Source organism: Aedes albopictus, chromosome 3 (assembly GCF_035046485.1).
Source record: "Aedes albopictus strain Foshan chromosome 3, AalbF5, whole genome shotgun sequence".
Classification (NCBI taxonomy): domain Eukaryota; kingdom Metazoa; phylum Arthropoda; class Insecta; order Diptera; family Culicidae; genus Aedes; species Aedes albopictus.
In genome coordinates, this window is record NC_085138.1 from 305,609,406 (window position 1) to 305,632,259 (window position 22,854).

The following is a 22,854-nucleotide window of genomic DNA, read 5'->3' on the forward strand; positions in this document are numbered from 1 at the left end:
TTAATTTGAAGAAGAGAACTCTCTCATGTTACTTTCGTCCTTATTTAAACTCAATCTAGATTTGCAGAAGAGAGAGTCGATAAAGAGAAATCGATCATGTTACTTTCGCTCTTATTAAAACTCAATCTAGAGTTGCATCATATCAAATTCTTTCTGAAGGGCATCAAAAGCGCGCATTTTTTATTTTTTGCTCTCCTTCGGTTTCTCTTCTCCTTTCATTCATGTTTTCACTTGTTGACTGCGTTGACTGGCGCTGCAGTGCAGTGTCAGCAAAAATGTAAACAAATCGTACGGCTTTCTGGTGTGATAAGAGACGCATTTTGAACTAAAAACTGTAGTTTCAGCTAGATAGCGTAATAGTTAATAGTGAATTTCGAGGATTTGATGAGTTTCAACGGAACTAGCACTATCCGAAATGGATTCACCTCTTCCAAGCTCCAGCCGGAGATGTTCCAGCAGATTATCACTGACGAAGAAGTTCTCCGAAGCTACCAAAGCTACGGCACCCACGAGAGAATTGAGGGTAAAAGTAATTGATCGTATTTTAAACGAGAAATTGAATAATAATTTGTTTAATTTCGGCACTTGTAGAGCACTCAAAAAACGGTGTCCTTATGTTCAGTTCAGAAGGATGAAATGATCCAGACCTTGACACTGGACCCCTTCACACTGACCCAGCTAACTTTAGCGGAAGAAGATGACCTCATATCGCAGGCGGCCGATGCACACACGTTGTCATCTAGGGAATCGATCAAGGAGGAACGCAAACCCATAGATGTTCCTGTCATTTCAATAAGTAGTGGTAGTGACAGAGAAGCTAGTCCAACGCCCAAAAAAAGCACGATCTCCGAGTTTTTCACTCCCATAAAAGCGAGACGGGCTTCGCCGTCAAGTTCCGGTATGGGCGTCAGCACCGTCAAAGGTGCCAGCACGACTCAGAAATCATCTTCGCGTAAAGAAAATTACTCAAAGACTGATCCCAAAAAGGTCAAGAAAGTTCGTCGTCAAATTTGCAAATCAACCAACATCAAAATGCTAACGAACAAGTACTTCGATGATTCACAAAAGCGAATCACCAACTTCTTCTCAAAAACTAATGAAGACCCGGACAAGGTTGGGTACCACCGGGTGCTGAAATCTTCCGTCATGCCGGCCATCAACACGGACGATGAGAACATGGAGAAGTTCCTATCGGTGGACATTAATGTCGGTTCCCAACCGTTGCGGGCGACACAAATTGAAGGTCCTGCTTTGGAACCGATTCCCGATGATCCAGGCAAAATCATGGAGCGAATCGAGAAAGCCCAAAGTGCCTTGTACGACAAAGATGTGGAAGATTGGAACATGGAAGTGACTGATGTTCCGATCATGGTGTCTATACCGGTGAACGAAGAGACAGGAGATTCCGGCTATTCCGAAACCAAAACAGTCGGTCAGCAGCAAGCTAAAACTCCGGCAGTGAAGCGAAAGTCTACGGCCTTCAAATCCACAGCCAAAAAAGAACGTCACGCTGGAAAAACTCCAGCCACCACGGGAAAGAAGCCACAGGGACAGCGACGGAAAATTGTGTGCCCGAAGTATAAGATTATCGCCGGGACCAACTTTGCTGTGGATGCCTTCCGTTACGGAGATATCGAAGGGGTTTCCCATTACTTCTTGACGCACTTCCACGCCGATCACTACATCGGCTTGAAGCGGAGCTTTGACAAACCGCTTATAATGTCACCGATAACGTCTCGACTCGTGAAGGCGTTTATCAATGTTCAAGAAGAGTTCTATCGGTTGATCGATCTGCATGAAACAATCACGATAGACGACGTGCGGATAACGGCATTGGATGCGAATCAGTGAGTAAATTACATAATTATGGACATCTGGCACAATCGAAATGCACCCTTCTTTGTTATGCCAAATGGCACAGACCCAATTGAGGACTAGTGAAAATGCTAGATCATACTTACACCCTTTTTCATATGCGACCAACTCTACTGTCAAGCTCTCTAACGTCCTCGTTTTCTACCATTCGATTTTTTTCCAGCTGTCCCGGGGCCGTCATGTTCCTATTCCAACTTCCCACGGGCACCAACATCCTCCACACGGGAGACTTTCGGGCCAGCTCGGATATGGAGGAGTACCCAGAGTTCTGGAACATGGACGTCCATTGCATCTACCTGGACACAACCTACCTCAGCTCCAAGTATGCCTTCAAATCCCAGTGGGAAAGCATTACCGAAGCCTGTGACGTGGTGCGGACCATACTCAACCGCAATATCGGTGCCCGGGTGTTGATAGTGTGCGGAAGTTATCTGATTGGCAAGGAGAAGGTGTGGGCCGAACTGGCGGCCCAGTTCAATTATAAAGTGTGGACCGAGCCCAATCGCAGGAAGGCTCTGGCTGCGGTGGATGATGCTTTGCAGAATCAGTGGTTAGTGGACGATGCCAAGTTTGCTGATATCCACGTGCTGTCGATGAATAAGCTGTCTTATGACGTAAGTACAGTTTTAAAAGAGGGTAGTGGAATACGAATCAGATCGAGGTAAATGTCATTTTTCTCTTGTAGCAAATATTTTTTTGTGATTAGGTCACTATTTTCGTGTCACTCACTATAATGTCATTTTCAGGTCATTCCAACTACAATTCTATTCTATTGAAAAGTCATTATTTTCATAATTTAGAACATTTCTGCAGTTTTGTCCGGGACAGCTGGAGAATTCCGGAAGTGGACAATCGGATCCATATCAACACAAAGCCTCTCTCAAGGCTATTATGTAAAAACGTGGAGAATGTGTTTGGCCACTTCCGGAACATTATAATGGAACCGATTGCAGAGAAATGGTCACAATTGGGTTGTTTAGTGAATAAAATATTGTTATTTTCTATAGCCTAATCGAAAGAGCTCACTTTTCTGAGTATAACATGATTTTATTGGAATCCAATACCTTTGTTTTGATGGTTAAATTAACAAAACAGTTCTAATTTTCGTGGATAGAATGACAGTTCAATCGATAAAGTGACAGTTCGCCCCGAACAAAAAAAATCCCCATACAAACTTAGAATGAATTTTAAAAATAGTTCCCGAACTCCAAAAATTATGAAATTTTGGATTTCGACAAATTTTTGGGCGGAGAATCCGATTATGAAATAATCCTGATACCCCTAAAGAACCCAATTCCATTGAATTACGGCCGGATTTCAATCTTGATAGCCCATTCTCTAAAGAATGTATTGACTAAAATTATTATTGTTGGAACCATTTAGTTCCCAAATCTGCTTGCCAAATTTGGCCTCTTGGACATGTCCTATTGTATCTATATCCGGATTATCTCCGGTGACCTTTGAATATGGTCACTTCTAAAATCATATCATAAAACATAATAAATTTCCCGTCGAATACCACCTATAAAAAGATTAAAAATGTCAGGCAATATCCCTTAGTAGTTCGTAATAGGACATGTTCGGTGTAGTACCGTGGGGTGCCCTAATTTCGCTCATTGATAAAATTTAGAGATCATAATCATAAAACTAATTGTGCAATTGTCCAAATTTCACTTTAAATAGTATAGCTGAAATGAAATATGGACAAATGCACAATTATTTTTATGATTATGATCTCTAAATTTTATCAGTGAGCGGAATTTGGACCCGCACGAAATTAGGGCACCCCACGGTACTAGAATTGTAGTAATGAGCTGAATTTTTGTATAGTGAAAAAATCAATTCTTCGTTTCTGCAACGAAATGGTGCAAAAAGCGTGGGTATTACATGTATGATTTCTTTCCTTCTTTAATGGTGTTTGAGCAAAACTTTGGGTAACTGTGTTGCTTAAGTTGAAAGAAATGGAGAAAACAACAAAACAGTTACAGTAAAACGGGGTGAATAGAAACAAATAACTTATAATAAAAAATATGGCAATTATGTTTTAAAATTCATCAAAAATTCTAGCAACACTGCTACTGCAATGTGTTGTGAGTAATCGCTCGTAAACAAATTGTCGATAGTGGGTTAGATCCGTTTTCTCTATCCGTCGGTACTATCTCCGTAGAATCCCGAGTATTTCCGCGATCGTGTACGTATTATCCAGTTCCGCCGTGACTTATCTGGACCAAAATTCCGGTTGAGACGTTTGGCTTTGCTTACCTCCAAAGCAGACATTGTTTTGTGCAACGCAAGGTGCAGCGATAAGATCGTCGTGAAACGATAAGTGAGCTATCTTTATCTCTCTTACATGGTTGCTCTGTCCGTCGAAAACAACTCGAGAACAAAATGTCACTCCGTCGCACTCCTCCTAGTACATAGTGGCAAAACGTCTAATTCCTCCAAGCGCGTACGATCGGATGATGATGCTGCCACAGTCTCCCAGACCCCGACGTTAGAGGCCGTTATGCAGACGATAAATGACCAATTCGCAAAAACTATTTCGCGTATCGAGGAGATAAATGCAAATATCAGCGGAAAAATTGACACGGTGAAAGCGGAGTTAGATGCTAAACTGGAATCAGGCTAAAACCGAGCGGCAGTTCTGAACGGAAGGGAGATGGTTTAATTGTGTTGCAGTTTGCGCTGAGGAACAACCGAGACGATTTCTATAGCAAATACCTCCAGAAACGGGACCTGAAACTATCTCACCTTGGCATCGACTCTTCTCGCCGAATCTACGTGTACGAAAACCTGTCCATCTCAGCACGTGCGATTAAAGCTGCAGCTCTGCGACTGAAGAAAGCTGGAAAATTATCATCGGTGTTCACGAAGCTAGGAACCGTCTTGGTGAGGCGCTCCGTCGATCAACAGCCTGTACCGATACACTCAGAGGAACTTTCTTGCTCAGTTTAGTTAATTAAGTACTACATATTGTCATCGTCCATTTGTCGCTTTTTGTTGAAATGTTTTAATACTGTTTTTGTAATATTTGTGAATGTACGAAGATTGTTTAATATCAGTTAGGTTCAAGCTATCGCTGCGACCAGACGTCTGAAAAGCAAGCTCCGTTTCGATTTATTTTTTCTTATTTCAAACACGCACTTCGGTGTGTGGAAAAAGTGTTCGCGTCAGTTCTAACTGACGACCGGTTTCGTTTTTTGCTACGTTAAGCAAATACCATTACTATGGCTTCCGTGCGACCGCGTGAAAATACGTTCAAAATTGATCTCACGAACTTCCCAAAGCGTCCGTCGTTTGAGGACATTCACAAGTTCGTCCACGAATCCCTCGAATTGACTGTGGATCATGTCGTTCGTCTACAAATGAACCACGCACAAAACTGTGTGCATATCAAGTGCCGCGATTTGCAAACGGCACAAACTGTTGTCGAAAATCATCACGCGAAACACGAGATCGAAGTGAACAAGACTAAGGTGAAGGTCCGTCTCGCCATGGACGACGGCGGTACCGAAGTGAAGTTTCACGACCTGTCCGAAAACATTCGGAACGAAGAATTAGTGGAGTTTTTGAAGCAATACGGTGAGGTAATTACGATCCAGGATCAAGTCTGGAGTGAAAACTATCCCCTTAAAGGGATACCAACGGGTGTGCGCATCGTGAAAATATTTCTACGTCGGCACATCAAATCCTTCGTAACAATTCAGGGGGAGCAAACCCTAGTCACTTACCGGAACCAGGTACACACGTGCAAGCACTGTACCAACCCGTCACATCCCGGTTCCACGTGTGTCGAGAACAAAAAACTGTTAGGTCAGAAAGTGGATCTCAACAATCGCCTGAAGGCCGTGGCAAAATCCAACAACAGTCAACCCGCCAGCTTTGCAAGTGTGGTGAATCAAAGTGCATCTACCCTAATGCCAAGTTTCGTCGCACTGAACAAATCCTCAGCTCCAGCACCAGTCAGCGTAGCAGCCAGTAGTGCAGCCAGCACAAGTGCTCCCCTGCTCGCGTCCGACCAACCCGATGGCCCCGCTCCTCCCGCCGGTGAAATCGATCAGCAGATGAATTCAAGTAACCGGGAGAAACAAAGGATGGAAATCGCAAAGCAGAAGATAGGAGAAATAGCACGGTACACCGTGATAGGCGAGACAGTAGCAGATAAACAACCATTCGCAGGTCAATCCACACAGCAGGCCGCTGTAAATGATGTAGCAACGAGTTCTGTGAGGTTTTTCCATATTCCTTCCAGTCATCCCGATCTCAATCTCCCTCCCAACATCACTATGGAGATTTCCGAAAGCGACTGTGGTGAATCTTCGCAAGATGACGAGTCGTTCCAGGAAGTGAAGCGTAAGGGACGATCCAAAAAACAAAAAGTTGACCCACTTTTCAAATCCTAAAGTAACAGTATCCAGGACAGTATCTCTCGAAAAATCCTACTACTAATAAACTTAACCCCGAGTAGGCCGCGGTGTATGTCGGCCCCCCAAAGCTAACCATTGAACAATGAGCAATCCATCCATCAGTTACAATATAGGAAGTGTGAATATCTGTACCATATCCAGTGCAAATAAAATTCAATCTATGTGTTCGTTCTTCCGTTTGATGGATTTGGATATCGTCTTGTTACAAGAAGTCGAAAATGCACGCCTCTCGGTACCAGGCTTCACTGTCATTACAAACGTTGATAATGCAAAACGAGGAACTGCTATTGCAATAAAGTCGTGTATTCCATTTAGCAACGTTCAGCGAAGTCTAGATGGTCGTGTTATGTGTGTGAATGTAGGAAACTGTGTGACTGTTTGTAATGTTTACGCTCCATCGGGGACTCAAAATGCCTTGTCTAGAGAAGTATTCTTCAGACAAACACTTCCCTTCTATTTGCAACAGTCTACTCCTCATCTTGTTCTCGGTGGAGATTTTAACTGTGTTGTGTGTGCCAAAGATTCAATGGGATCTAGTAATCATAGTCAGTCTCTTAAACAATTGATTGATTCTCTACAGCTGTGTGATACGTGGAATTGCCTTCATAGAAATCAAATTGAATATAGTTTCATTCGTCCCAATTGTGCTTCTCGTCTCGATAGAATATATGTTTCTCCGTCCCTTGTATCGTCGCTCCGCACTTCCGAATATTTTGCTACGTCTTTCTCCGATCATAAGGCCTTCAAAATAAGATGTTGCCTTCCAAATTTAGGAAGACCACATGGTCGTGGGTTTTGGTCGATGAGAACACATGTGTTAACTCCAGAAAACCTCGAAGAATTTGAGATTAAGTGGAATCGATGGTTAAGAGACAGACGATATTTTGATAGTTGGATGTCTTGGTGGTTAAACTTTGCTAAACCTAAGATTATTAGCTTCTTCAAGTGAAAGACAAACGCAGCATTTCGAGAGTTTCATGCCAAAAATGAGCTCTTGTACCGAAGGTTACGCGAAGCATATGATAATACGTTTGCCAACCCACAGGGGCTTTCAGAGGTGAATAAGATCAAAGGCAAAATGCTGCATCTGCAAAGCAAGTTTTCGAAAGCTTTCGAAAGAATAAATGAAGTGACCATATCCGGAGAAAAAATTTCTTCCTTTCAGCTGGGAGAACGCCTTCGAAAGAAGAATAGAAGCACTATTCAAACAATGTCGCATCAAAACAATCGTTTGCAGAACTCCGCTGAAATTGAAAGACACGTTCACCAGTATTTCGAAGCCCTCTATGCTGCCGAAAACCTTCCTGTAAATACAGAGTTTCCGTGCAACAGATCTATTCCTCCAAATTGTCAAGCAAACCTTGAATCTATGGATGAATTGACAACTCAAGAAATCTATTTTGCTATTAAATCTAGCGCTTCTCGCAAATCCCCAGGCACTGATGGTCTTCCAAAAGAATTTTATTTGAAATCCTTTGATATTATCCACCGTCAACTGAATCTCATCCTCAATGAGGCTCTCCGTGGAAATATTCAACAGAAATTTGTTGACGGCATTATTGTGCTCAGCAAGAAAAAAGTAGAAGACGATTCAATCAAGGGTTACAGACCTATATCATTGTTAAACTTTGATTATAAGTTGCTTGCTCGCATCCTCAAACAGAGGATGGAAAAGATTATGACAGTCAACAATCTTCTAAACTCCAATCAAAAGTGTTCAAACTCGAAAAGGAACATATTTGAAGCCGTGAGTGCCATCAAGGATAGAATCGCTGAGATAAATTGCAAAAAAAGAACCGGAAAGCTCATTTCGTTTGATCTAGATCATGCCTTTGATCGTGTGAATGTTAATTTTCTGTTACATGTTCTACGTAGTATGCGTTTCAATACGGATTTTGTTTGTCTTGTTGAAAAAATCATGTCTGTGTCTCATTCCCGAGTGCTTGTGAACGGAAATCTCAGTCCTGAAATCCCAATCCAGCGATCAGTACGCCAAGGTGACCCCCTAAGTATGCACCTTTTTGTCCTATACCTTCATCCTCTCCTTGAAAAACTCACATCCATTTGCAACCATCCTTTAGAACTCGTTGTGGCATATGCTGACGACATATCGATAATTGTTGTGGATGAAACGAAGTTGGCATCGATTAGGAAGGCGTTCCTGGACTTCGGAATGTATTCGGGGGCAAGGCTCAATCTCACCAAGACGACATCTATCAACATAGGAGCTCGGCAAACTGCGTGCCAAGCGGTCGATTGGCTGAAGACTGCAGAGAACGTCAAAATTCTCGGAGTCTCCTACTTCAACTCTCTCAAACGCACCATAGACTTCAACTGGGCAGAAGTCATAAAGAAAACATCCCGGCTCATGTGGCTCTTCAAGCAGCGGAACTTAAGCGTGCATCAGAAAGTTATCCTAACCAATACGTTTATTTCTTCACGTCTTTGGTTCATGGCGTCAGTTCTCAGCATCTCTAACGCTGCAGTGGCAAAAATAACATCTCGTATCGGGAGTTTCATCTGGTCACGTTATCCATGTCGAATAGCAATGGAGCAACTATCGCTTCCAGTGGAAAAGGGGGGGCTCAATCTGCATCTCCCGATGCAAAAGTGTAAAGCCTTGCTGTTGAATCGGTTCCTGCAGTGCCAACAATACACTCCGTTCGCTGCATCGTTAATTCAGCATATGGTCAACCCTCCAAACATCAACGGTATTCCAGCATTGTATCCTTGTTTGAAACAAGTTGCGAAAGAACTGCCATACCTTCCTGAAAACACGATCAGGAACCCAGCTGCACCAGCAATACACGCCATCTTCCGTAACTCGATAAAACCACCGAAAGTCGAAGAAGAAAATCCAAATGTTCAATGGCCCAGAGCCTGGCGGAATATTCGAAGCAAAGTGTTAACAACAGCGGAGAAGTCCACCTACTACCTGTTTGTCAATGGCAAAATTCCACATGGTGCCCTTTTCTACAGACAGAATAGGCAAGACAGTCCAAGATGTAATCGGTGCCCCAACGCAGATGAAGAGCTTGAGCATAAACTGTCAACGTGTGTTCGTGTACATCATCTATGGAACTATCTTCGTCCAAAATTGGAAACAATCTTGAATAGAAGAGTAACATTCAAAATGTTTTCTATACCAGAATTCAGAAACACGGATTTGAATTCCCGAAACAAGGCTCTAAAAATGTTTATTGTTAATGTAAACTTTATTTTAGATGTCAATTGTAATTTTACTGTAGAAGCTCTTGACTTTGTTTTACGTTGTGATTGTCCTTGAATGTAAGATGAACTAAATAAATGTGTTTACAAAAAAAAAAATATGATAAAATCAATTATGCCAATTACCGTAGTTTATTTACAGTCCCCTAAAAACTGCTTCCCTTTTTTCACGTGATGCCTCCGTTACAAAGCCACACCTCAACGAATATTCCTGGCGCGGTGATGAATGCCGTCCTACCTTTTGGTAAGCTAAACATATGCCACGCAAATGCCCAGAGTTTATGCGCGCGAAAGTCGACCAAGTTAGACGAAGTGAAGGGTCTCCTACACAACTCCAAGGTTTCGGTAGCTTGCTTTACTGAATCTTGGTTTTCAGCGAAAAACAGTAATCGTAGTGTCGCCATCCCAGGTTTTTGCGTTGTTCGTAACGATAGAATTTATCGTCGTGGAGGTGGCATTATGATCTACTACAGGGAACACCTGTCCTGCACTACGATCTTTAGCACACAACTGTCATCCGATCCAGAGGACAAAACTGAGTGCCTTGCACTGGAGCTTCGGTTAGGTGGCGATAAAATCCTGGTTATGACAGTCTACAATCCTCCGGAGAATGATTGTTCTCGTTTTCTTGCCGACAAAATGACCGATTTTGCTACACGCTAGAACAACGTTCTGCTTATTGGTGATTTCAACACCGATCTATCCAAGCCAAGTAGAAAACGTGTGCAGTTTGAATCTATGCTGGAGAGTTTTAATATGTCCTCGGTTGGTGAAGGACCAACATTTTTCCACAGAGACGGCTGTTCACAACTGGATCGTGATTACATCAACTTCAACTCGCGAGTGCTGCGGGACGCCATTCTTTCCGTCCCTTGGAGTGCATTTTATGCAACTCGTGATCCAAATGAGCTGGTCAGCTTTTTCAACACCCACGTAAAGCAGATCCACGATGAATGTATCCCAATACGTACGAGCAAGAACCAAAAATCATCAAACTTGTGGTTCACTAGTGAAATCCGGAAGTTAATGTTGGAACGCGATTTAGCCTACCAAGATTGGATTAGGGCACCAAGAGCGTCAAAGGATCAAGCGCGACGTCGTTATAACGTCCTAAGAAACAGAACGAATACGATGGTTGCGAATGCAAAAACAAGCTACTTAAATCGTTTCTTGGATAGTAGAGCATCGCCTAATGTTCTCTGGAAGCGTCTCAAAGGTATCGGAGTGGGCAAGGATAAATCGTCCACCGCATGCAGCTTTCATCCCGACGATGTTAATCGTACATTTTTATCGAGCTACATCCCAAGTAACCACAACAGGCCGCGAAGGTCATTGACTCCTGACTTACCTCACAGTTTCCATTTCCGACCAGTACAATGCTGGGAAGTTGTAAATGTTGTATGTAGCATAAAATCTAATGCAACTGGTTTGGATGGGTTACCGATCAAATTTATCAAAATAATCCTACCGTTGGTCGTGCAGCAAATTACCCATATGTTCAACTGTATCATCGAAACATCCTCTTACCCTACAAGCTGGAAGCATGCCAAGATTTTGCCACTACGGAAGAAACCGCACCTGAACACATTGTGTAGCCTCAGGCCGATTAGTATCCTTTGCGCATTGTCCAAGGCTTTCGAGAAACTCCTGGAACAGCAAATGTCATCCTTCACCGCGGAGAACAATCTGTTGACGGAATGTCAAGCAGGTTTTCGGTTAGGGCAAAGCATCCAAACTGCAGCAGTCCGTATTTACGACGATCTAGCAAGCACGATTTATAAGAAAGGATCTGCCATATTGCTCCTGCTCGACTTTTCAAAAGCATTTGACACTATTCCACACCGTAAACTTTGCTCTAAGTTAGAAACGCAGTTCAACTTCGCTGGCTCTGCCGTAAACCTTATAGAGTCTTACTTGATAGATCGGACTCAAACTGTGTTTTCATTCATTCATTCATTTATTCAGTATTACATCAAATTCAAAATAAAACTGAATCAACAATATTTCTCCATAATACAGAATTCGTGGCTGCCGCTCTCCATCCTCGGTCGCGCCCGATGCTCGCCAAGTCACGCTCCATCTAGTCCGCCCATCGTGCTCTCTGCGCTCCACGCCTTCTTGTGCCAACCGGATCAGTTGCAAACACCAGCTTTGCAGGGTTGTTGTCTGGCATTCTTGCGACATGCCCTGCCCACCGTATTCTTCCGGCTTTGGCCACCTTCTGGATGCTGGGTTCGCCGTAAAGTGCAGTGAGCTCGTGGTTCATTCTTCTCCGCCACACACCGTTCTCCTGCACCCCGCCGAAGATCGTCCTTAGCACGCGTCGCTCGAAAACTCCGAGTGCTTGCAGGTCCTCCTCGAGCATGGTCCATGTCTCGTGCCCGTAGAGGACCACCGGTTTTATTAGCGTTTTGTACATGGTGCATTTGGTGCGTGGGTGAATCTTTTGCGACCGCAGTTTCTTCTGGAGCCCGTAGTATGCCCGACTTCCGCTGCTGATGCGCCTCCGAATTTCACGGCTCACGTTGTTGTCAGCCGTCAGTAAGGATCCGAGGTAGACGAATTCCTCCACCATCTCGAAAGTATCCCCGTCTATCGTAACATTACTACCCAGACGGATCCGGTCGTTTTCGGTTCCGCCTACCAGCATGTACTTTGTTTTTGAGGCATTCACCACCAGTCCGACCTTTGCTGCTTCGCGTTTCAGGCGGGTGTATAGCTCTGCCACCGTTCCAAATGTTCTGGCAATTATGTCCATGTCGTCCGCAAAGCACACAAATTGACCAGATTTTGTGAAAATCGTTCCCCGGCTGTTGAGCCCAGCTCGTCGCATCACACCTTCCAGAGCGATGTTGAAGAGTAGGCAGGAGAGTCCATCACTTTGTCGCAGTCCCCGGCGAGATTCGAATGAACTGAATAGTTCACCCGAAACCCTTACGCAGTTTTGCACACCGTTCATCGTTGCTTTAATCAGTCTAGTCAGCTTCCCAGGAAAGCCGTTTTCGTCCATAGCTCTGCGCGGTCGATACTGTCGTATGCCGCTTTGAAGTCGATGAACAGGTGATGCGTTGGGACCTGGTATTCATGGCATTTCTGGAGGATTTGCCGTACGGTAAAGATCTGGTCCGTTGTCGACCGGCCGTCGATGAAACCGGCTTGATAACTTCCCACGAACTCATTCGTTTTGACAGACGACGGAAGATGATCTGGGATAGCACTTTGTAAGCAGCATTCAAAATAGTGATCGCCCTGAAGTTCTCACATTCCAAATGGTCGTTTTTCTTGTGAATGGGGCAGATTACCCCTTCCTTCCACTCCTCCGGTAGCTGTTCGGTTTCCTGAACCTGACTATCAGCCGATGCAGTCAGGTGGCCAACTTTTCTGGGCCCATCTTGATGAGTTCAGCTGCGATACCATCCTTACCAGCTGCTTTGTTGGTTTTGAGCTGATGAATGGCATCTTTAACTTCCCTCAGCGTGGGAGTTGGTTCATTTTCGTCCTCCGCTGCACTGGTGTCGTCGTTTCCTCCGTTGCCGTGGGCTCCCGTGCCTACGTTCTCCACGCCGTTCAGGTGCTAATCGAAGTGCTGCTTCCACCTTTCGATCACCTCACGTCCGTCCGTCAAGAGGCCTCCGTCTTTATCTCTACATATTTCGGCTCGCGGCACGAAGCCGTTGCGGGATGCATTGAGCTTCTGATAGAATTTCGTGTTTCTTGAGAACGACCCAGCAGTTCCATTTCTTCTCACACCGCTTCTTCCAGGCGGCACTTTTTTCCCGAAAGAGGCGGGTCTACTGTTTCCGCTTCTGTTTGTAACGTTCCACGTTCTGTCGAGTCCCTTGCTGCAGCATTATCGCCCTCGCTGCGTTCTTCTCCTCCAAAATCGTTCAGCACTCCTCGTCGAACCATTCGTTCCGTCGATTTCGTTCCACGTATCCGATGGTGCTCTCGGCTGCGTCGTTGATGGCTGCTTTCACTGACTGTACTCCAGCAGTCCTCTAGAGGGGCCTCATCGAGCTCGCCCTCGTCTGGCAACACGGCCTCGAGATTCTGCGCGTATGCTGAGGCGACATCCGGTTGCTTCAGTCGCTCTAGGTTGTACCGTGGCGGTCGCCGGTACCGTACATTGTTGATGACCGAGAGTTTTGGGCGCAGTATGACCATCACCAGATAGTGGTCGGAGTCGATGTTCGAGCTGCGCGTAAAATGCGTCCTTGTCATCATCAGTACTTCCGGAGTGTGGGCTGTGCACGTTCATTATGCTGAAGTTGAAGAATCGGCCCTTGATCCTCAACCTGCACATTCTTTCGTGGATCGGCCACCAACCGATCACGCGCCTCTGCATATCACCCAGCACGATGAAAGCTGTTCCCAGCTCACGTGTGTTGCCGCAGCTCTGGTAGATGGTATGATTTTGGTATGATTACCCTCTAAACGTTCGCACCATGGATCCTGTCCAACACACCTCCTGCAACGCTACGCAGTAGATAGGCGAGTATGCGGGTGCTCCCAATGAAGTTGAGAGATCGGCACTTCCACGTACCAAGTTTCCAATCGCAAGTCCTTTTTGTTCGCTGTGGTCGTTGCCGTTTGTCTCGGATCGTATTATTCTGTTGCTGATTTTCCATTACAATGTTTTTTTACGGCTGGCTCGTAGGGCCTGACACCAACCCCCTACTTTCCGGAGGACCATAGTGCACAGTTGAGCTTAGAGTCCTTCCCTGGCAATCGGACGCAGATCAGCCGCCCCTAACATGGGGATCATACGCTATTGTGAGCTGCTCCTCCTGGAGAACAGACGCTCAGGTTTACCGAAGCAAACCCCCCCTTCCCTGTCAGCCTACGACCAAAGTTCCCACCGGGGTTGATTACCCGATCTTCCCTAAGGTTGCTCATAGTTTCCGGCCGGTACCGCGTGGAGGTAGGGATAGGAGTTGCTGGGCAGAGGCTAGTGGATCACAATGAGATCTGAATTGCGCAGCATACCCAGCCTTTACCGTGGCCTTACAATGGTTTTCCTGAATTTCGTTATGTTTAACCTTACCTACTCTGCCGTGAATCGCATATCAGTCCCAAGTTTGCTGGATTTTCTATGCAAATGGGACAGATATGCGATTCACGGCAGTACTTACCGGTCAGACTAAGACCTGAGTGTCCTCTGCTGTACGTAGGAGTCGACTACATTCTACTCGGTCCATGGCTGTGCGTCTCCACCTCCAACTCCGCACTCTGCGAACGGTCCACCACTTGATCGACCCACCTAGCTCGCTGCGCACCACGTCTTCTTGTACCGGTCGGATGGCTCTTGAGAACCATTTTGATCGGGTTGCTATCCGACATCCTGATGACGTGATCCGCCCACCGTAGCCTCCCGATTTTCGCGATGCGGACGATAGTTAGTTCTATTAGCAGCTGATGCAGCTCGTGGTTCATTCGCCTTTTCCAAGTCCCTTCTTTCATCTGCACTCCGTCGTAGATGGTACACAACACCTTCCTTTCGAAGGGCTCGTTGATCCTCTGCACGTAGACTGTCGGTCTAATCAGCGTTTTGTAGATATTAATGGTTAACTTCGTGTGACGTCGAACTTTGTTTGATCGTAGAATTCTGCGGAGTCCAAAGCAAGCTCGATTTCCTGCCACAATGCGTCTCTGAATTTCTCTGCTGGTGTCGTTGTCGGCGGCCACCGGTGAGCTCAAGTACACGAATTCTTCATCCGCTTCGATTTCATCACCGTCGATAGAAATACGGGTTGGCGGGCGCAGCCATTTGCAATCATGTTCTTTGTCTTTGACAAATTAATGACTAATCCGATTCGTCTGGCTTAATTTTTTGGTCGGATGTACGTTTCCACCATCGTCTCAAATTTGCGAACTATAATATTTATCATTATCATCGGCGTAACCGTGCATCTGAACAGACTTCGTGAAAATCGTTGCAGTCGTGTTTATCCCCGCGCTCCTTATTACACTCTCTAAAGCAATGTTAAACAGCCAGCACGAAGAACCATCACCTTGTCGTAATCCTCTGCGAGATTCAAAGGGACTCGAGAGTGCCTCTGATACTCGAACTACGCACATCACTCGATCCATCGTCGCCTTGATCAATCGTATCAGTTTATCCGGGAATCCGTTTTCGTTGTGCTTAAGTCCATCATAATAAATTTGTGTCGTAATTTCGTTTTGTATACGATCATGTGAACGAGCAGAAAATTCAAATAAAGTTTAATTCTAAAAATTCTCCCGTAGGAACTAACGGCATATTACGAGCAATTCCCGGATCGATACGATCTGCTAATCGCTCTGCGGCCCAGCGGTTGGGAGAAAAACAGTCGGCCTCAGTACCGAGGGCGCATCAACATCATCGGCGTGGAGTACAGCGAGCACAGCAGTTTCGATGAATTGAAACGGTTTGTACGGTTCCTGCGGCCACATGACGTGATAAGCACCGTTCCGTACGGTAATTCCAACCAGAATAAAACACCTCAAGTTCCCCTGGGCTGGTACCGGGGGGATATTCGACCCGAGCGCCAGGCTTTGCAGCTTTCGATGACCTCGTTTGTGAAGGTGGGTTCGAAGACGCCTTTTGCCAGACCAGAAAGGAAAAAGTCTTCCGTTGCCATTAAGGCCGTTCCGGCTGAAGAAGATGATGATGATGATTGTACAATAGTCTTAAGTGATACTGCCAATGCGTCGAAATCGGTGCAGAATAATGAAGGGCGGGCAGATCATGATGATACGGCGGTACACTCTGAAAAGGGCGAAGAAGATGGGGATTCGGACAGTGATTGGATGCCATAGTTTTTTAAGTCCATAACACGAAGAGCATTTATTGTGATGATTAAGTTTTAACTGTTATTTGTTATAAATCGGTTCCCGCGATACCGTATGCAATGTAATGTTTATAATATAAACAAACCAAAGGAGAATTAAAAAGAATGTTTAATAAATTAACAAATGTATCACATTTTTATTTATTTGACGCCGAATTATTCTTCTGCCTGTCGACAATTTTATGAACCAACCGGGAATCGAAGTCGTTAGCTGAGCACTCTCTGATTGTCGGTCTGTGTTTATTTTTTTTACCTGTATCAATGAGATTTTTAGCATGGGCTAGTTCATCTCGGGATCCAACGCTATACTTCCCTTCCGAAGGAAAAACTCGCATTTTTTTTTTATTTTTCTGGAGCGGGATTCGAACCCAGGTCCTCTGCATGATAGTCGCGGGCTTTAACCATTACACCGGTCGCAAAACACACTTTGATTATAGTTCTTCGATGCAATCGATTTGTTCACTGCCGTAGTTGTCACTTTGCAGAATTACGGCAGTTTAGTTCAATATTGTCTTCCATCCACTTGGTTATCGTGCATTGAGTTTTTCTTGTTTCGTTGTGAATGTCAGTTCAGAGTTTGGATCCGGTAGAATTGTAACCGCATAACTTGTGACTATGCACTCCTGGGTGACAGTAAATCACGTAACAACTCGAAAAACACTATTCTTGATTATTCGTGAATGGCAGTCAGTTCACAATACGGATCCTATACTGCCTATGATCGCATAATTGTCCCATATGAATAAGAAACCCAGCAAAGATGGGACTGATGTGCGATCATGGGCAGTATATAACACTATTTGTTGGCATTGATTTCTTCTCATTTTGCACCCAGTCCATTCACTATTCTTTACGATGACAGTCTTCCACAATATTGGTACTATTTTTCAGCAAACATAATCCATAAATTCTCTTTGCTTCAACACTTGTTAGTCTGTTCAAGATGTTTGATGAGGATCAGTGTTCAATATTCTTCACTTTTTCACATTGGATTCGGTGTCGTATTTTCACTTTCCAACGCGCTCCTTGAGTTCGATTTTCCGCTTCAGCTCAGACCGCTATCGCCAAATGTTGGCAGCATTTCCTCTCTGGAGCCACCATATGTTGACTTCAGGCACTTACACTTTGTGGTGTTCCTATCAGCTGCCGCGACGATCCATCGACGACGATGATGAAGACCACAGTTGCACGGTACCGCTGCGAAGGTAGACGGTATTCGATTCCGCGTGTGCCGATCAACAGGCAAGAGAAACGCACTGAATGAACTGTCGACGACCGAAACTACTTACTGATACTCGGAGGATTGCGTGGTAGATAGTTATAATCGATTGGTCCAAAATCGAATGTGGGAGCGATCAACTTGCCCTCCTAGATCCGATAAAATTCTTCCGCATTCGAAGACGTAACTTAGTCGGACGAGGAAAAGTTGATTTGCAATGCATTTATATCTTTCTAGACTCATATTTACCAACGTTACTCGCATTCAGAATCGTGGCGTACCAGAGTGAGAAAATAAATGCTTGCTCACACTTGAATCGGTAACAAACTCTCCATTTCAGACTCCTGCCAAAGTTACTCGCATTCGGAGTTACTCGCATTTTAGCGTGTGGTGAGAAAAACCGGACAGGTTAAAGAAAAGCGGCAATAGTAAATATCCTGCCAACCCAAAATCTTTGCCAAAAAGGTTGCTGGTATCCCAATCGCTTTCACAAGGAGATAGGGATATGAGTTGCTGAGTAAGAGGCTAATGACCTTTAGAGTCTGAACTATTCCTTCTGGTACGGGGCCGTCCATATACCACGTGGACAGAAAAATCGTCCTTTTTTTTTTTGTCTGTATTAACGAGATTTTTAACCCTAGGCTAGTTCATCTCGGGATCCACGTTTTACTTCCCTTCCGAAGGAAGAACCCACATTTTGTGAGTATGTCGGGAAAAATCGTCCTTTTAGACCCCCTCTCCCCTCTCCGTGGACAAGCGTGGACTTTTCCTAGACCCCTATACTCCTTCCATAATGTCCACGTGGACTTGGAAAAAAAAATATTTCGATTTTTTTTTCCCTTTTTATAAGAACCTAAAAAACGTAGAAAACAGTGACTTTGTTAAGTTTATTTAGAGAATAATTTATTCTTTGTGAAACGATTTGACCCCGGGAGTAGTTTCGCCGTCCCAGACGGGAACTGGCCTAAGCCCCAAGTAGCTGGTCTGAGCCTCGGCCGCTTCCGGGGTGGGCACACAAGGCCGTCTTCTATCTCCCGGGTCCCAGGGCGATTGAGTAGGGGAGAGTTTCGGATGTGGGAGTCCTATTATAAAAACAGGGTGATCAGTACGCTGATCATAATGTCAATTTGTAAATATTTGAATTCTGTAAATAATGAAATTGTAAATAGTTTTTAATTTGTAAATAGTACCTAGAATTAAGTAATCCTTAAGTTAACCACAGCACACCAATGAATTGTACCCGTCACCAAACCTACACACATCACTGTACCCTGTTAAACCCATCCATGAAGAAGAACACTTAAATTGAATTGTAACCCAACACCATACCCAACCAAGCAATAGTAGTACAATATCCACTTATCCGCGAGCGATCATGGCGGCGGCGGGCACAAATAACCGATTCGAGTTTTGACGTTTCTTGGGTATCGTAATCGGTTGGCGCCAAAAAACGGTGGAGGAAGGGGTGAGGAGGAGAATGAAACTGTTTTGACTTTCCCCCAAGAAACGTCAAAAACCGAACCGGTTGGATATGCCCGCCTCCGCCATTACCGCTCGCGGATAAGTGGATAGACAAGCAAAACGATCGGTAGCCTTTCTATCCCGCCCGTTCTTCCGCGCAATAAACCAAGTTAAAGTGCAAACTGTGAATTGAATCCCTATCCCTATCCGAACCCGTCCCGCGGTGGTGGCCAACGGTGGCGATAAATCAACGACCATTCGGTACACGCGTGGGCGCGAAGTGATCATTTCGTGAACATTTCATACCGTCAAAAGGGAGTGTGATTCGTGAAGCCCGTCATCACAGTGGATACCAGTGATTTGGTGCATTTCTGGCGATATCTCTTGTTCCAGTGGTTTGGTGCGCCGCTATTGCTCATAGCGGAAAGTAAAACCTCCGGTGGCCGGCAACTTGAGCTCCACGCTCGATCATTGGTCCTTCGAGCCGGATCGGAGGAGCTATCCCAGCCCAAATCGACGCGCGAATAGGTGGTATTCGCCATCGTGGTAAGTGGTCAGAGGACGTTGACCACACAAGGTAGGCCATTCAATCTCTATCCTATTGAGTAGCAGTTTGCTACAAACGAGATCGGCGCCAACCTTTGTCCCCCAGTACTGAAGCCAACAGTAGGTACTGTGTGCGGAAGAATTTTAAGTTTGTATGCATGTATTGCTAGGCGAAGAACGATCGAATCGTTTTGTATTATAGCGCACGTAGAAGTTTGGCAATATCGTTTGCAGTAGCATGCGATAGCGGCACAGTCAATTAGCCGTTCGATAGATTGCCATAGGTTGGTCGTACAGTGTCGCACATACGTATTGATACGGTGGCGACCAAATTAAAATCAATAAGTTAATATTTGATTTTTGATTTCCTACGATTGCGCGGTGGCGTTTTAGCGGATCCGCGAATCGTTTAAGGAGGCACGTAACCGCGACGGGAAGGATTAAGCGTTACGATTTTACGTGATCTCCGTCGGTCGTTCGTTCCGCGTTCGCGTAGAAGCATCACGTGACGCGACGGGAAGGAGCAAATCGTGCGATTTCCGTGGTGTTTCCGTCGTATTCGCGTAGGAGCAGCACAACGCGACGGGAAGGAGTAATTCGTGCGATTTTGTGATGTTCTCGTCCGGTTCGCGCAGTCAAAGTGATTCGTGGTGGTAGGTAGTGATGGCAAGTCGAAAGACGAAGAAGTTAGCGGAGGATAAGCTGATTCTCAAGCGGGTGTTGGCAACACGAGATGTGGTGGAAGGGTTCGTGGAGCAGTACGACCATGAACGGGACGTCGGTGAAGTTGCTGTGCGATTGGAGACGCTCAACAGGACAAACAGGGAGTTCCTGCATATCCAGTCCGAGATCGAGAAGCTAGACTCAGAGGAGAACTTCGACCAACACATGACGGTGCGGAACGATTTCGAGAATCGCTTCTGCAGGTTGAAGGCCTTTCTACTCGCCAAGAAATCGACGGAGCGGAGCCAACCGCTTCTGAATTCAACAATGGCGTCATCAACCTTCGGATCGCTGCATAACGCAAGCAGTTTCCATCATCGTTTGCCGAAAATCGATCTGCCGAAATTCTCTGGAGACGAATCACGCTGGATTTCGTTTCGAGACAACTTCTTATCCATGATCCACGGGAATGTGGACATCCCAGCGGTGAACAAGTTGCAATACCTACTGCAATCGTTGGAAGGAGATGCCAAGAAGCCGTTTGAGAGTGTCGACATCCAAGCGGACAACTACGCTTCAACCTGGGACGCGCTCATGAAGCGATACGACAACAAGCGGTTTTTGCGGAAAGAGTTGTTCCGACGGTTGTTCGAACTTTCATCGATGAAGCGCGAGTCAGCACAGGAGCTGAACACTTTGGTGGATGATTTCCAGCGGCACGTGAAGGCTCTGGGGAAACTCGGTGAACCAATTCAACATTGGAACACCCCGCTGTCATTCATCCTCTGCAACAAGCTCGATCCCTATACGTTGCGTGCATGGGAGCAGGAAACTCGACAGAAAGACGATGTCAAGTATGATGAACTGATCGAGTTTCTCACACAACAAGTCCGCATGCTGAAGTCAGTAGCGAGTGATCTCCAGTATCGTTCCCAAGGGCCCAGCATCAAGGTGGCCGGCCCGACTCCGAAGATAACCACCACAGTCAAGTCCATCGTCAACAGTGCTACCAATGAACCCATGTCGGATGCTCCGCCATGCTACGCCTGCTCACAGAAGCACCAGCTGTTTCAATGTCCGACGTTTGCCAACCTGTCTGTCGTGCAGCGTCGTGAGTTGATCTCACAGCGAAGTTTGTGTTGGAACTGTTTCCGACCGAACCACCAAGCGAAGGTGTGCAAATCCAAGTTTTCATGCAGAACGTGCCACGCCAAGCACCATACGTTGCTGCACGACCAAGCAGCCCTTCAAGAGCCTACGCTGAACCCGGTCGGCTTGTCGAATAACTCTACGCTGCACCCGATTCCAACCACGTCAGCGAACGTGGGGACCGATGGATTGTCGAATCCACCCCAAGTGAACCTCTCCGTTCAGTCAAGCAGAAGCACGGTCCTACTGGAAACGGTTGTCCTCTCCATCGTCGACAAGCACGGCAAGGAAATCACCGCCCGAGCACTCCTCGATTCTGCTGCGATGTCAAACTTCATCACCAAGAAGCTGGCAAACGCTCTTGCCACCCGTCAAGCCGTTGTAGATGTTGCAGTAGCAGGAATTGGAGAAACCACGAAGCAGATCAAGCGGCAGATCTCCGCAACGATCAAATCCCGAATCACGCCCTTCTCCACCACACTCGAATTCCTAGTCATGAAGAAGCCCACAGCCAATATACCCACAACCGCCATCAATTCCGCATCGTGGAACTTGCCAAAGGTTCCGCTGGCCGATCCAAACTTTAACGTTCCGGGCATGATCGACATCGTCATCGGCGGTGAATGTTACCAGGAAATCCACACAGGTAACCGTCTATCAATCGGAAACGGTCTACCTTTCCTGGTTGACACCCGCTTTGGATGGACAGTATCTGGAAAAACTGTCATAAATTCCTCCGTTGCACCACCGGTATGCTACCTGTCGACTGTCGACCGGTCCCTAGAAACAGCGCTTCAGAAGTTCGAAGCCGTCGATCATGGCCCCATGAATTCCACCGAAGAAAAACGATGCGAAGAAATCAATGCCAATACTACCACCCGAACTCACTCCGGAAGGTACGTCGTCCGCCTTCCTCGGTCCGAAGATCCGCAAGTCACCCTCGGCAACTCTCGCACGATTACCACTCAACGCTCCAATAGCCTCGAGAGACGCCTAGAGAAAGATTCCGCCTTGAAGCAAACATGCCACGAGTTCATCGACGAATATCTCCACTTCGACCACAATGTCGTTGATAACCATACCCAAGTGCGGGACAGGCCACTTCCACCAAAGCTACAAGATGAATGGAAGAGAACCGAGCTCCACATGTCACCCGACGCGGTTGTAGCAGCAAACAGTGTGTCAACGATTCAGTCAAATACCGAAGGATATTCCCGAAACCACGTCCCCGGGACTAACAATCCAGCCGATGAGCTATCACACGGCCTGAAGCCTACCAAACTACCAAACCAATTTCGAAGGAGGAACGGTCCAGCATGGCTCTCTGAATTGCCAAGTCAGTGGCACCACGCAAGCGTCCCAAATGAAGAATCCCCATCGACTGCCGAAGAAGCACGCAAGATCCCGAATAGAAATTTTAATGTAGAAAACATCAGCACACATCTATAAAACCTTA

The 22,854-nt window shown here is 45.8% G+C and overlaps 4 protein-coding genes across 5 annotated transcripts in view; 3 read left to right on the top strand and 1 right to left on the bottom strand.

The window, feature by feature from the left end:
* Positions 1–22,854, top strand: part of LOC134284091 (uncharacterized) — a 225,861-nt gene that overhangs the window by 116,533 nt on the left and 86,474 nt on the right. The gene's annotated exons all lie outside the window — the stretch shown is intronic.
* On the top strand, positions 229–16,489 carry LOC115267435 (DNA cross-link repair 1A protein-like). 2 transcript variants are annotated; one of them, XM_062842373.1, is made up of 4 exons: positions 229–529; positions 592–1,847; positions 2,039–2,489; positions 15,777–16,489. In XM_062842373.1, exons 1-4 carry the CDS (start codon positions 416–418, stop codon positions 16,326–16,328), a joined length of 2,373 nt encoding a protein of 790 aa, XP_062698357.1. In that variant the 5' UTR covers positions 229–415; the 3' UTR covers positions 16,329–16,489. The 2 variants fall into 2 exon arrangements, with proteins under 2 accessions (XP_062698357.1, XP_062698358.1); XM_062842374.1 differs by having other exon boundaries at positions 231–523.
* LOC134284089 (uncharacterized) lies at positions 9,667–15,667 on the bottom strand. The gene is made up of 2 exons (XM_062842372.1): positions 14,659–15,667; positions 9,667–14,579 (listed from the first exon to the last, which is right to left on the bottom strand). The coding sequence occupies exon 2, from the start codon at positions 12,538–12,540 to the stop codon at positions 11,611–11,613; it is 930 nt and encodes a 309-aa protein (XP_062698356.1). The 5' UTR covers positions 12,541–14,579; positions 14,659–15,667; the 3' UTR covers positions 9,667–11,610.
* Positions 20,250–22,847, top strand: LOC115267433 (uncharacterized). The gene has a single exon (XM_062857998.1). The coding sequence runs from the start codon at positions 20,250–20,252 to the stop codon at positions 22,845–22,847; it is 2,598 nt and encodes an 865-aa protein (XP_062713982.1).

Coding starts and splice junctions, on each gene's coding strand:
- LOC115267435 (XM_062842373.1), top strand. CDS start 416: ATGGATTCACCTCTTCCAAGCTCCAGCCGGAGATGTTCCAGCAGATTA. Junction 530..591: donor CGAGAGAATTGAGGGTAAAA/GTAATTGATCGT, acceptor CGGCACTTGTAG/AGCACTCAAAAAACGGTGTC. Junction 1,848..2,038: donor ACGGCATTGGATGCGAATCA/GTGAGTAAATTA, acceptor ATTTTTTTCCAG/CTGTCCCGGGGCCGTCATGT.
- LOC134284089 (XM_062842372.1), bottom strand. CDS start 12,540: ATGGACGAAAACGGCTTTCCTGGGAAGCTGACTAGACTGATTAAAGCA.
- LOC115267433 (XM_062857998.1), top strand. CDS start 20,250: ATGGCAAGTCGAAAGACGAAGAAGTTAGCGGAGGATAAGCTGATTCTC.